We start from the raw sequence: 15,473 nt of genomic DNA, 5'->3' as shown, positions 1-15,473 counted from the left end.
GCAAGATGTAACAGTACCCCCCCCCCTTTTCCCCTCCTTTTGGGGCTCAAGATTTTCTTGAGAAGGTTTCTGTCCAGAATATTGTCCTGCGGCTCCCAAGACCTCTCCTCCGGACCGAAACCTTCCCAATCTACCAGAAAAAAGAATTTTCCTCTGATGAACTTAGAGTCTAAGAGTTCCTTGACAACATAAACATCTGAGGTACCAGAGATGGGAGAAGGAGAGATGTCCCTTTGAGAAAAACAGTTGAAGATGGCTGGTTTCAGGAGGGAAACATGGAAGGAATTCGGGATCCGGAGAGAGGAGGGAAGATGAAGGGAATAAGCCACAGGATTGAGCCATTTCTTGACTTTATAGGGACCCAAATAACGAGGACCTAGTTTATAACTGGGTATCTTGAAACGGATATATTTAGTAGATAGCCAGACTTTGTCACCAGGAGAATATTCAGGAGGAGGACGTCTCTTCTTGTCTGCCTGAAATTTCATGCGAGAAGTAGCCTGTAGAAGTGAAAGACGTGTCTTTTGCCAGATGGAGGAAAAATTCCACACTTGTTCATCAACAGCAGGAACTCCAGAGGGAGTTGACAAGGGATGAGAAGGACGAGGGTGAAGTCCATAGACCACAAAGAAGGGTGAAGTACTTGTGGAATTGGAATCCTTGTGATTGTAGGAGAACTCTGCCCAAGGTAGCAGATCGACCCAGTCATCTTGTCGTACAGAAACAAAATGGCGTAGATAGTCTCCCAAAACCTGATTCACCCTCTCGACCTGTCCATTGGATTGTGGATGATAAGCCAAGGAGAAATCCAACTTAATTTGTAGACATGAGCATAGGGCCCGTCAGAATTTAGAGACAAACTGAACCCCTCGATCTGAAAACAGTACATGCAAACCAAAGATATGATGAAGAAAAAGCTTGGCAAGCTGTGGTGCTGAAGGAAGGCCAGGTAACAGTACAAAATTAGCCATTTTGGAAAATCGATCCACTACCACCCATATGACAGTATTACCATGGGAACATGGAAGGTCGGTAATGAAGTCCATGGCAATATCAGACCAAGGAAGCTCAGGAACTGGCAAGGGCTGAAGAAGACCTGCTGGCTTGGAACGGGGTGTCATGTCCCAGGCACAGACTGAGCAGGACCAAACAAAATCAACGACATCCTTTTCCAAAGTTGGCCACCAATAATGTCTGGAGATACCAGGATGGCCAGACAGAAGAGAAGAATGTCCCCATTTCAAGACTCAGAGTTTCACACGAGGAAATACGTAAGTCTTTCCAGGAGGTAGATGTTGGAGACTTGCTGGTGCTGTAGAAATTAGATGCTCCAGCGGGATAATATGCTGTGGAAGAGATTCACCATCGTGCACATCTGAGGACCTGGAAAGGGCGTCAGCTCAGACTTTATTTTCTGCAGGACGGAAGTGGATGAAGAAGTTGAATCTGGAGAAAAATAAAGACCATCGGCCTGTTGTGGGTTGAGACGATGGGCTGACTGAAGATAAAGCAAATTCTTGTGGTCAGAATAAATTGTGACAGGATGTACCGAGCCTTCCAAGAGGTGACGCCACTCTTCTAAGGCCAGCTTAATGGCTAAGAGCTCGCGATCTCCAATAGTATAATTTCTCTCTGCAGGGGAGAAGGTTTTAGAGAAAAAGACACAGGTTAAAGTTTTTCCCTTACTAGATTTTTGTGTTAATACTGCCCCAGCTCCAACACAAGAAGCATCCACTTCCAAGGAAAATGGCTTGTTAGGATCAGGTCTAGATAAAACAGGAGCAGAAGCAAAAGCGGAGTTCAACTGTTTGAAAGCTTCTTCAGCCTCTGGTGTCCACAACTTTGCATTAGCCATCTTTTTGGTAAGCCAGACTATGGGAGCTACCAGAGTAGAGTAGTGAGGTATAAATTGCCGATAGTAGTTGGCAAAACCAAGAAAGCGCTGGGTCGCTTTCAAACCAGAAGGTTGTGGCCAGTCCAGAACTGCTGACAACTTGTCGGGATCCATTTGGAGACATTGACTTGTAACAATATAGCCCAAGAAAGGAAGACTGGTCTTTTTACAAGTGCATTTTTCAAGTTTGGCATAGAGATGATTTTCATGGAGATGCTATAAGACTTTGCGGAGGTGGGAGCGATGAGATTGAATATTGGGAGAATAGATTAGTATGTCATCTAAATAGACAACGACACAGGAGTACCGAAGATCTCAAAAAATATAATTGACGAACTCCTGAAAGACTGTTAGAGCATTACAGAGTCCAAATGGCATGACAAGATACTCGAAATGTCCATCATGGGTATTAAACGCAATTTTCCATTTGTCCCCTTTGCGAATACAAATCAAATTGTAAGCCCACGTAGATCAAGTTTTGAGAAGATTCTGGCACCTCTCAGATGATCAAATAATTCCGAGATTAGAGGTAGTAGATAGCGTTTTTTTACAGTAATTTTATTCAAACCACGGCAGTCGATACAAGGTCGCAAAAAACGTCTTTTTCTCAATGAAGAAGAACCCGGCTCCAGCAGGAGAAGAGGACTTCCTGATGAACCCCTTCCGAAGGTTTTCTTGGATGTAGTCTGCCATGGCCTGAGTTTCTGAGACAGACAAGGGGTAAATTCTGCCCCTAGGAGGCATGGTGCCGGGCAGAAAATCTATAGGGCAATCGTAGGGACGGTGTGGAGGCAATATTTCAGCTTGCTTTTTGCTGAAGACATCAGTAAAGTCCTGGAGGATAGAGGGCAGACCAGGCAGAGGTATAGAAGTTGGTTCCAACTTAATTACACGTAGATGGATACAATGGCTGTTGCAATGTGGACCCCAGTGTAGGACTTCTCCAGTTTTACAATCCAGCTGGAGTTGTAACCAAGGCAGACCAAGCAGGAGAGGAGAAGTACAGTGTGGGAGGACGTAGAAGGACAAGTTCTCCTTATGCAGGAATGCTACTTGCATGGACAGGGGTTCTGTGCGGTATAGCACGGTACAGTCCAGTTTTTCTCAATTGACCGTAGAGATGTACAGAGGTTTCAGGAGGTGGAACACTGGCAGACGATACTTATGCACAAGGGAGGCATCAATAAAGTTTCCCACTGAGCCAGAGTCCAGGAAGGCCAGAACGGAGATGATCTCTTTGGAGGGAAGAAGAAGCTGGACTGTTAAATTTAAGCGTGGAGAGGAGGAATTCACACCTAGGAAGGCCTCTCTTACGAACCCTAGGTGCAGGCGTTTCCCTGTGGCTGAGGACGCAGAGGACAATCCTTAAGGAAGTGGTCTGCACTGGCACAGTAAAGACAAAGATTTTTGGTTCGTCGGCGAGTCCTTTCTTGCAGGGTCAAGCGAGACCGATCCACTTGCATAGCCTCCTCTGCGGAAGGCAACGTAGAAGGTTGCGGTGGTTGGTGGAAGACTGGCGCCAGACAAGGGAAGCACCGAGGTCGTGCAGATTCCCTTTCTTGCCGTAATTCCTCTCGTCGCTCGGAGAAACAGATATCTATCCGGGATGTCAATTGTATAAGTTCGTTCAAGGTTGATGGCAATTCCCGAGCAGCGAGTTATCTGGCAGAGGAACACCAGTTGGATCCATGGCCGGATCTTGCTGTCACGCACCTGGATGTAGGCTGTCACGAAGCTGGAAGTGGGTCCTCCACCTGTGTGGCAGATGACTCGGACCATATCAGGGAGCGGAGTCTAAGGTGCCGCTGGTCTTCACCAGAACCCGCCGCAAGGCAGGATGGGTTGCTGCGGCAGGCTACCCCCTACACGGCTCGACCACACAGGTAACTGGGCAAGGCGAGGTACCGAAGGATAAGGTTGTAGCATAGTCAATGTAGCAGAAGGTCTAGGCAGGCGGCAAAGGTTCATAGTCAAAAAACATAGCAGGAAGGTCTGGATACAAGGGAATGGCAAAACAATGTGAATGCTTTCTCTCAGGCAAATGGCACTGAAGATCCAGCAGGGAAGAGTGGGAGATGCAGGGACTTATAGAATAGTGTCAGGTGTTTCACATAATTATGGGCGTACTGGCTCTTTAAATTTCAGAGCTCCGGCGCGCGCACCCTAGGAGATGGGGACGCGCACGCCGGAGCTGCAAGGCAGAAGCAGAAGCAGCAGAAGAGCGGGGTATGTGATGGGCTGGGATTTGCATGCGGGCAAGTCAGCAGGAGAGAGGGGGACAGTGCACTCAAGGCCAGTGGAAGTGGCCGGAGCGCAAGATGTAACAATTCTGAATGGGGAAGATTCTATCTTCCTGAAGTAAGCGGACAGATGCTATTATTAACAATTGAATTGCACAGCCTATATAACACTGACTACTCCAGAGCCTTGCTGTGGGATATGGTATCTAGAAAATGGTTTCTCTATTAAATTTGTGAATATCTATCTGTAGATACTTCAAGGCTCTGAGAATAGAGCTAGGAGGTCTTCAGGAAACGTGGACACATTTCATGCAGATCCTGTGATGGTAGTAAATATAATTTCTATGCAGTCTACAGGTCTAATGATTTTCCTGTACAAGATCAACCATTTTAAAACATGAAATGTTATGGGTGAAAGATTTCATACATTAGCAGAATGTAAAGAGTCTACACTGTGTGTCTTTCTGAACTCGACCTTCTCAGATCATCCTAGAACAATGACTAATGAAGTTGTTACGCCGAGAGCTCCGGGTCCCTGCTCTTCCCCAGAGCGCTCGCGGCGTCCTCCTTTCTGCAGCGCCCCGGTCAGACCCGCTGACCGGATGCGCTGCACTGACATTTGTGATGGGGATGCGATGCGCATAGCGGGACGCGCCCGCTCGCGAATCGCAACCCAAGCCACTTACCCGTCTCGGTCCCCGGCTGTCATGTTCTGGCGCGCGCGGCTCCGCTCTCTAGGGCGCGCGCGCGCCAGCTCTGTAAGATTTAAAGGGCCAGTGCACCAGTGATTGGTGCCTGGCCCAATCAGTCTAATTAGCTTCCACCTGCTCCATGTGTATATTACCTCACTTCCCCTGCACTTCCTGGCCGGATCTTGTTGCCTTGTGCCAGAGAAAGCGTTAGTGTTGTCCAAAGCCTGTGTTCCAGATCTTCTGCTATCCTCATTGACTACGAACCTTGCCGCCTGCCCCGACCTTCTGCTACGTCTGACCTTGCCTCTGTCTAGTCCTTCTGTCCCACGCCTTCTCAGCAGTCAGCAAGGTTGAGCCGTTGCCGGTGGATACGACCTGGTTGCTACCGCCGCAGCAAGACCATCCCGCTTTGCGGCGGGCTCTGGTGAAAACCAGTAGCAACCTTAGAACCAGTCCACCGACACGGTCCACGCCAATCCCTCGCTGACACAGTGGATCCACATCCAGCTAGCCGAATCATAACAGAAGTTAACTCTACCCTGTCTGGTGATCACGATCTTAACCTCTCAAGATTACTTACACTTCAGGATGTTGCGATTTTTTTTTCTTGCCTTCAAATAGCTATAACGCTTTCAACTTTACACCTACAGGGCCATATAAAAGCTTGTTTTTTTTGCATCACCAATTGTACTCACACCATTTTGCAACATTTGGGTGGTTTCATTTTCATGCAGTGCACTTATTAGTAATAATGTCATGTTATCTTAACTCTGTAGGTCAATAGGATTACAACAATACCCAACTTATAAGAGTTTTGTTTTACTTTACTACGTTTAAAAAATGATTACTTTTTTGTAAGAAAATTAGTATGCTTAAATGGGCACTGTTAAATTCAAAAACTTTTTATATGTTGTACATCTCGGCAAAACATTAACCTTTCTAATAAATGATGGCTTATAAAATCATGGCTTTGTCCAAGCTGAAGCACAGGCATGGACAAAGTCCAGTAAGTGAGGGTGGGCTAGCACTCCTCTGTGTGTCTGATAGGACAGGAGAGAGCACAGAGGAGTCCTATCAGACAGGAAAGCACAGAGGACTCCTATCAGACAGGAGAGAGCACAGAGAAGTCCTATCAGACAGGAATGCACAGAGGAGTGCTATCAGACAGGAGAGAGCACAGGGGAGTCCTATCAGACAGGAGAGAGCACAGAGGAGTACTATCAGACAGGAGAGAACACAGAGGAGTGCTATCAGACAGGAGAGAGCACAGAGGAGTCCTATCAGACAGGTGAGAGCACAGAGGAGTACTATCAGACAGGAGAGAGCACAGAGGAGTGCTATCAGACAGGAGAGAGCACAGGGGAGTCATATCAGACGGGAGAGAGCACAGAGGAGTGCTATCAGACAGGAGATAGCACAGACGAGCCCTATCAGATAGGAGATAGCACAGATGAGCCCTATCAGACAGGAGAGAGCACAGAGGAGTACTATCAGAAAGGAGAGAGCACAGAGGAGTATGTGGTGTCCCGGTACAGGACCAGGTCCTTTCCCTTTGTCTAAAGTCCCCTCCATGTCAATAGGGCTCTCCTGTAGGGATAACCCCTAGTTGCCTCATATAAATGGTATTTAATGTATATATATATATATATATATATATATATATATATTTATTTAATATGTTATATAGGAATACCTATGTATAGGACCTTAGAGGTCACGTGCCTTTGATTAAATTGTATTATGGTTTAAGGACCTTTGGGTCATGTGATACCCAGAGTTCACTGGGTCTGGACTGACAGGTTCTGCTGACCAATGAGCTTTGTCCCACCCCCTTAACCCCTTAAGGACTGAGCCCTTTTTCACTTTAAGGACCAGAGCATTTTTTTGAACATCTGACCACTGTCACTTTAAACATTAATAACTCTGGAATGCTTTTAGTTATCATTCTGATTCCAAGATTATTTTTTCGTGCCATTTTCTACTTTAACATAGTGGTAAAATTTTATGGTAACTTGCTTCCTTTCTTGGTGAAAAATCCCCAAATTTGATGAAAAAAATTAAAATTTAGCATTTTTCTAACTTTGAAGCTCTCTGCTTGTAAGGAAAATGGATATTCAAAATAAAAAAATTTTGGGTTCACATCTACAATATGTCTACTTTATGTTTGCATCATAACATTTATGAGTTTTATGTAGAAATTATAAATATAAAATATTTATGTGAACCAGTCCTCAAAAGCACAGGGGAGAGAAAAAGGAAAAGACTAGTGGAGATGGGATCCAAGAAATGGTCTTTATTATAGAAAAAGGATATATATGACCAATCGCCTAGCAGGGCCCTTGCTAAAGGCGAATGGAATATACTGGGTAAAAAATAGATATAATAAAAAATACAGAATATAGTAGGATTAAAATGAAATAAATATGATGGGTAAGTAGCACCAAAGAAAATTCATTAATTAAATATCTGCTGCATATATCAGGAGAAAACGTTCTCAGTCCATATACTTCATAGGGATATTTCAATGAAAAATCCACAAGAAATGTCCAGAATGAAAAGTCACAATTAGTTTGGGTGTGTCCGGAGTAACGGTATATGGTAGTGAGTGTAGCGACAATAGCTACAATAGGAAATTCATGGACAGGTAATGCAGACAATGTGGCAAACACTGTCAGCGATGAAGATGTCAAGTCTCGGTACACAGCACCACTCACCCTCCTTTGGAGTCCTCAGGTCCGGGCTGGCACGGCTGAGTCCGGCACTCTGGATATCAATGCCCGCCTGGGTGGTATGCTGGGTGAATGGCTGAATCTCCGGGGGTCCGAGTGTCCTGGGCTGGCACGGGAGGCGTCCGGCCTTGGGGAGGATGATGTCCAGGAGTAACTCTGCCGACCGGGGCTGTGAGAGGATGCAGGTAACAGGTGGTGCGGATTGCACGTATGAATAAGGTGCTAACAGCGCGCGTGCAGCAGTGGTCCCGGAATCGCGGGCATCCAGCTGTTGCAATTGGAATATGGCAGATACAGTCTATTTGAAGTGATATACACTTATGGATAAGGTGCAGATAATGGGCTAGACGCGTTTCAAGGCCGCAGGCCTTTTCTTCAGTAGCTATAGGTGCCACTGCTGCACGTGCGCTGTTAGCACCTTATTCATACGTGCAATCCGCACCACCTGTTACCTGCATCCTCTCACAGCCCCGGTCGGCAGAGTTACTCCTGGACATCATCCTCCCCAAGGCCGGACGCCTCCCGTGCCAGCCCAGGACACTCGGACCCCCGGAGATTCAGCCATTCACCCAGCATACCACCCAGGCGGGCATTGATATCCAGAGTGCCGGACTCAGCCGTGCCAGCCCGGACCTGAGGACTCCAAAGGAGGGTGAGTGGTGCTGTGCACCGAGACTTGACATCTTCATCGCTGACAGTGTTTGCCACATTGTCTGCATTACCTGTCCATGAATTTCCTATTGTAGCTATTGTCGCTACACTCACTACCATATACCGTTACTCCGGAAACACCCAAACTAATTGTGACTTTTCATTCTGGACATTTCTTGTGGATTTTTCATTGAAATATCCCTATGAATTATATGGACTGAGAACGTTTTCTCCTGATATATGCAGCAGATATTTAATTAATGAATTTTCTTTGGTGCTACTTACCCATCATATTTATTTCATTTTAATCCTACTATATTCTGTATTTTTTATTATATCTATTTTTTACCCAGTATATTCCATTCGCCTTTAGCAAGGGCCCTGCTAGGCGATTGGTCATATATATCCTTTTTATATAATAAAGACCATTTCTTGGATCCCATCTCCACTAGTCTTTTCCTTTTTCTCTCCCCTGTGCTTTTGAGGACTGGTTCACATAAATATTTTATATTTATAATTTCTACATATTACATTAGGCCTTTTGGGTGAAGGCAACACCTTTAACCTCAAGCACATTATTTCTTTTATCCTAAGTGAGCTACACATATTTTACATTTCCTATTTATGAGTTTTAACTTTTGTAAGACACCAGAGGGCTTCAAAATTCAGCAGCAATTTTGAAATTTTTCACAAAATTTTCAAACTCACTATTTTTCAGGGACCAGTTCAGTTTTGAAGTGGATTTGAAGGGTCTGCATATTAGAAATACCCAGCTGTTGCAAAACTACAACTCCCAGCATGTACGGTCTATCAGTGCATGCTGGGAGTTGTAGTTTTGCAACAGCTGGAGACACACAGGTTGTGAAACACCGAGTTTGGTAACAAACTCAGTGTTTTGCAACTAGTGTGCCTTCAGCTGTTGCAAAAGCTACAACCCTCAGCATGTACGGACAGCGGAAGGGCATGCTGGGTCTTGTAGTTATGCAACAGCTGGAGGCATACAACTTTGGCTGGGGATGCTGGGAATTGTAGTTATGCAACAGCTGGAGAAACACTGGTTTGCTACTTAACTCAGTGTGCCTTCAGCTGTTGCAAAACTACAACTCTCAGCAGTCACCGACAGCCAACGGGCATGCTGGGAGTTGTAGTAATGCAACCACCAGATGCACCACTACAACTCCCAGCATGCACTTTAGCTGATTGTGCAAGCTGAGAGTTGTAGTTATACAACAGCTGAAGGTACACTTTTCCATAGAAAAATGTGCCTACAGCTGTTGCAAAACTACAAGTCCCAGCATTTCCATAAGGGCATGCTGGGAGTTGTGGTGGTCTGCTTCCTGCTGTTGCATAACTACAGCTCCCAATATGCCCTTTTTGCATGCTGGGAGCTCTTGCTAAGCAACAGCAGGAGGCTGTCACTCACCTTCTGCTGCTCCACGCCGCCGCACATGTCGGTCCCGCCGCCGCCGCCGCTCCTGGGGTCCTGATCCCAACAGTCTTCCCGCTCACGTCCTCCGGAAGAGGGGCGGAGCGGGTTGCGGGAGTGACACCCGCAGCAGGCGCCCTGATTGGTCGGCCGGGAAACCGGCCGACGAATCAGGGCGATCGTGAGGTGGCACCAGTGCCACCTCACCCCTGCTGGCTCTGGCTGTTCGGGGCCGTCTCTGATGGCCCTGATCAGCCAGTAATTCCGGGTCATCAGGTCACTGGAGATCCGATTGACCCAGAATCCGCCGCAGATCGCTGGACTAAATTGTCCAGCGATCTGCGGCAATCGGCGACATGGGGGGACATAATGACCCCCCTGGGCGATATGCCGGGATGCCTGCTGAACGATTTCAGCAGGCATCGGGCCCCGGCTCCCCTCTGGCTAGCGGCGGGGGCCAAAAATGCTCAGGGCGTATCCATACGCCCTCGGTCCTTAAGGACTTGGAAACGGGGGCGTATGGATACACCCTATGTCCTTAAGGGGTAATTATATAAGGGGCTGCAGCCACTAAATTTTCTCTCTTAGTTCCGGACTATCAAGCAAGCACATCTCATATCTTCAGCATCAATTCAAGCTAGGCCTGAAGCTTAAAGGGGTACTTCGGTGAAAACCTTTTTTCTTTTAAATCAACTGGTGGCAGAAAGTTAAACATATTTGAAAATTATATTTTCAAAGAAGAAAAGGAAACATCGGCTACTCACCAATTCAGCTGACTGTATTCTTCTTTATTGAAGTATACTTACATACACAGGGTAGTGGGGGGACAGTGAAGAGCGACCAAGCTCAGTTTCACACGACTAGCGTGCTTCCACTACCCTCTTCCTTGTAATATGTGTATGTAAGTATACTTCAATAAAGAAGAATACAGTCAGCTGAATTGGTGAGTCGCCAATGTTTCCTTTTCTTCTTTGAAAATATACGAACTGTTGCCACATACATCAGAGCACCACTATCAGCATACCTTGCTGCATCTATATCCAGCATTCATTCCCGTATACCCATTGCTTCAAGCAGTGCCGTGTTACCCTTCTTTGTGAACTAAATTTGTAAATTACTTCTATTAAAAAATCTTAATCATTCCAGTACTTATTAGCTGCTGAATGCTACAGAGGAAATTCCTTTCTTTTTGGAACACTGATGACATCACTAACACAGTGCTCTCTGCTGAAATCTCTGTCCATTTTAGCAACCATAGCAGATGTATGCTAAGGGCAGCATGGTGGCTCAGTGGTTAGCACTGCTGCCTTGCAGTGCTGGGGACTTGGGTTCAAATCCCACTAAGGACAACAATAAATAAAGTGTTGTTATTATTATAATAACGTCAGCAGAGAGAACTGTGCTCATGATGTCATCAGAGAGCATTCCAAAAAGAAAATAATTTCCTCTGTAGTATTCAGCAGCTAATAAGTACAGGAAGGATTAAGATTTTTTAATAGAAGTAATTTACAAATATCTTTAACTTTCTGCCCCAGTTGATTTAAAAGAAAAAAGGTTTTCACCGGAGTACCCCTTTAACACCTAGCAGCCACAAAACCGTGAGTTACCGAAGCTCTAACTACCAAACTACTGAACTCTGTGTGACTACTAGAAACTGAAATCTCCTAAGAATAGTAGCACAGTGGCTAGCATCAAACACTCATTGATCCCGGAGTCCCAGCTAACCTGTGAGGAACCCGTACCATGGTTCCCTCTTGAAAAGACTGTTATGTTCCATGCTGTTGCATAAAATATGCAGTAAAGTTACTTCAAGTTTGCTTCATAAAATCTGCTGTGGACATTCCATTATTTCTCCCTGCCGTTTGCGGGAAGGCTGGCGTCACGACAATTAAGGTTAACACCAATCTACCCTACACTATCACCGCAACACCCAAGACCACCACAAGTACCATCAGACAGGAGAGAGAGAACACAGGAGGGCTATCAGACAGGAGAGAGCACAGAGAAGTGCTAGCTCACCCTCACTTATTGGACTTTGTGCATGTCTGTTCTTCAGCTTGGACAAAGCCAAGATTTTATAAGCCATGATTTCTAGAAAAAGGAAACAAAATTTTCTTATGAAGTTTTTTTTTAGAAAGGTTAATGTTTTGTTAAGATGTACAACATATAAAAGGTTTTTGTATCTGACAGTGCCCATTTAATAGTAAATTGAACCGTAGCGACAAGTGTCACACAGCTGCTGCCGAGGCAAATGAAATTATGGGGTGCATCAAAAGGGTCATAGATGCCCACGACAAGAAAATAGTTGAATAAGTGTACAAATCACTAGTCAGACCACACATGGAATACTGTGTACAGTACTGGGCACCAGTGTACAAGATATAGTGGAGCTGGGGAGGGCTTAAAGACGGGCAACCAGAGTAATAAGGAGAATGGGATGGCTAAGGAGCGACCAAATATTTTATATATCAGGGGACAGTACAGAGATCTCTCCCATGATCTATTTATACCCAGGAGTGTAATATCTATAACATGGGGCATCCTCTACGTCTAGAGGAAAGAGGGTTTTTACAGCAGACTATGTAACTCTCTGTCAGAGGTCATGCATTTCTAGGGATTTATTAAATTACAGGTTGTGGATATAAGATTTATAGGGACAGAATGTTGATCCAGGGATTATTCTGATTGCCATATTGGAGTCAGGAAGGATTTTTTACCCTGGCATGGGACATTTAGCAACAATCTCAGGGTTTTTTGCCTTTCTCTGGATCATCTCAATTGGCATATAGGTCATACTTGATATACTTTTCTTCTGGGTTATGTTGTGTTGTAAGAGACTGAAAGCATCTTGCTGGTATTTTTACCTGGGAAATTGGTATAGGTCTTATCTACCATCACTGCCTTGAAACAGCATTAAGATCCGTTCACATGGGCAGATTTCGTGCGGATTTAAAAATTTCTTTGGCTATATCTTTGGGCCTTCACTCCTTTCCGTATCTGGTTAGTGGGAACAGGATTTGAAAAACTCAACATAGCTATGTTCACGCGATGAAAATTCTGCTATTCACCTCAAATTATTCCGTTCTGTAAAGCTTGCTATGGAATTTGAGCCAAATTTCAGCAGAATGTCTGTGTGCTCAAAACACAAAATTCTGCCAAAATTCAAAGCCCCATTGAATTCATTCAGATTCCGCTCGGAATTTTGCAAAATTTAAAGACATGTTCAATGTTTTTGCACAATTTGGATAGCAGAATTTCTTCTTCGTAAAATCTGCACAAAATCCACCTTTGTGAACTGACCCTTAGGCTAGGTTTAAACACAGGTTGTTTATTTGTTTTTTTATGGAAAACTGCTGCTGCAGTTTTTGAGCCAAAGCCACATTCACTTATACTTTGACTGCAGTTGCAGTTTTCCAAAAAACGCCAGAAATAACCTTCCTGCTCCTACTAAACATGCTGAAAGGAGTGAAGGGCCAACGTTATAGCTTTAAACTTCTAAGAGTCAGGTATAAACTGAATAATCAACGTATATATTTACAGTCAGATCTCTGTGCTGAACGGAGGGAAGGCAAAATGTACCAAGTTCTGCACCACTGGAATGGATGGAGGCATGTGTATCTGGGATATAAAGGTGAGCAGTATAGTCACACTCTATCATAAGACATCCTATTTCCTATACTTTGCCAATAGGGGTGGGTTCATTCTATGTTTTTGTATTGGTTTTACAGTTTCTGTTACAGTACGTTTAATATTGCTGTTTACAAAACATACTCAACTAAAATATTGTTTACTGCAAAGAAAACATATACAGTGCAATACAATGGGAAATGGAGTCCACTATATGCTATACAGCAGCATTTATTTTTACAATGTATTGATGTTTACTTTTTTTTACACTTTTGAAAGGGGTACTCCACTGCCCCAGCGTTCGGAACAAAATGTTCCGAACGCTGGGGCAGTGGAGTTCCCCTTTAAGATATAAAAGATAAACATTAAACAGAAACAAAAACACAGTGTGAACTCACCCTAAGTGTATAAATAGTATGTTAAACTTTATATAACCAAGTTGCTGGCAGCAAATATTTGGTACATTACATATAGTAGCACCATAACATTAAAGAGGCACTGTCGTCATTGTTAAAAACTCTTGATATATTGCAGAACCAATCATAATATGCCTTTTTACATCAATTACATTTAAATTTTTTATTTTCACGAGAAATAAAACCTAAAAATAGCCGCCACTAGGTGTTGCCTGTCTGCTATCCAGTCTTGATTTTGCAACATACTGGATACCAGCCGTAAAGCATACCGGTATCCAGTATAGGTGATCGCCGCTGTATTAGCTACAGTAGAATACAACTACACTCTTCATAGTCCATAGTCAATTAATTTTCCAATAATCAAAGTGTATAAAATCATATAATCATAAGTATGCTGACAAGAATCCATTTAGCATAATGCTTTCCTTTCTTTCAAGGTTTATATGTTATTTGCATTGGTTAGTTTTGATTGACCAAATGTTCTTCAACGGTGCCAAACGGCAGGATAAGATACATAGATAAACATGCATACATATATGTTGCTACAGCTGTAGTCAGTGAAACAAATATACTTAGAAGGCATTGTACGATCATATTTTCTGCTTTCTTTTTTAGAGCCTGGAGTCTGCAATGAAAGATTTAAAAATTGTATAGGCATGAAAAGCAGAATGCGAGCCCGCAGCTTTTATCTAGCTTCTATCTGCTTCGCTTCGGTTTTAACATGATGGCTCCATCTTTTACAGGCTGGAAAGATTTTATAATAATTAAAGATTTTGTCTGCGTACCAACAGGAAGTTGGCTTCATATAGTTTAGTCAGTGGCATGCAAGAGAAACTATTTACATAACTAATACAGATTGAATGTATCTTCAAAAACAACATAAAAACCTGGAAATGTAGTAACTGGAAATGGGCTTTCAGTACTAAAGGGGTTGTCCACCATAGCTCTCTTCCACCCAATCTGACATAAGATGCCGTAAGTGGGTGGTACAGCTGCCGAGTGCTCTGTTTATTGCCTTTGCCATTGTCCTGCCCAGCATGTAGTAAGTGAAAGAGAGGCATTGGATGACCCTATTATGCCATACTACCTTAAATTCTACCTGTTCCTTTTATTTACTGCTATGCCTCAGTTGACAGATGTTTACAAGCATTGCCATGAACATTTTTCTACAATACTGTAAATGTACTATTTAGAAATAAAAAAAAAGCTAATGAAAAAAGAAACATTGTTTTGTTGTTGTCTGTTTAGAAATTAAAATGTGGAATCTGCAAATATAGAATTTTTTACGTACCATAAATACACTTATAGTTACCCAGGTAGCAGACACTGAGAATTGGCGGCAGGTACAGCCTACTGGAAGGAGCCAAAATCTTTTGTACCCCAATGAGACACAGACAATTTTTTTTCTTTTTACCTCAGCTTAGAAAACTCCACCAAGGCAATAGCACATGCAAGGTGTGGTTAGTCCACATAAGGCCCCATGGATATGGCAAAGTACCCAAATGTAGTTTTTGTTTTTTGAGTGTTGTACATTCAGAGCTAATTTCCACTAGAAGCAGGCCAACATTTTAATTTTACTTATCTACACCAGAGGTTTTATTTTTGTCGAATGACACCTTTAATTTTACCATAAAATGGCTCAACAAAAAAAATATATATATATATAGAAAATGGTAGAAAATTAAAAAGAAAACTGCATATTTGCTCATTTTTAGGGGCTTTGTTTCAATGCAGCGTAATTTAAGGTAAAATTTAAATGTTCTCTTTATTCTGTGGGTCAGGGGCATACCTAGAGCAT

At 43.6% G+C, this 15,473-nt stretch overlaps 1 protein-coding gene across 1 annotated transcript in view; it reads left to right on the top strand.

Moving 5' to 3' along the window:
• ARPC1B (actin related protein 2/3 complex subunit 1B) overlaps positions 1 to 14,892 on the top strand; it is a 127,124-nt gene extending 112,232 nt beyond the window's left edge. The window contains exons 10-11 of the mRNA XM_056535433.1: positions 13,173 to 13,263; positions 14,291 to 14,892. Of these exons, the coding sequence (XP_056391408.1) occupies positions 13,173 to 13,263; positions 14,291 to 14,329 (130 nt within the window). The 3' untranslated portion in view covers positions 14,330 to 14,892. The remainder of the gene's footprint in view (positions 1 to 13,172; positions 13,264 to 14,290) is intronic.
• Positions 14,893 to 15,473: the final 581 nt, after the last annotated feature.

Source organism: Hyla sarda, chromosome 8 (assembly GCF_029499605.1).
Source record: "Hyla sarda isolate aHylSar1 chromosome 8, aHylSar1.hap1, whole genome shotgun sequence".
NCBI lineage: Eukaryota > Metazoa > Chordata > Amphibia > Anura > Hylidae > Hyla > Hyla sarda.
Note: the sequence above shows the minus strand (reverse complement) of the source record. Positions and strands in the feature narration are given on the sequence as shown.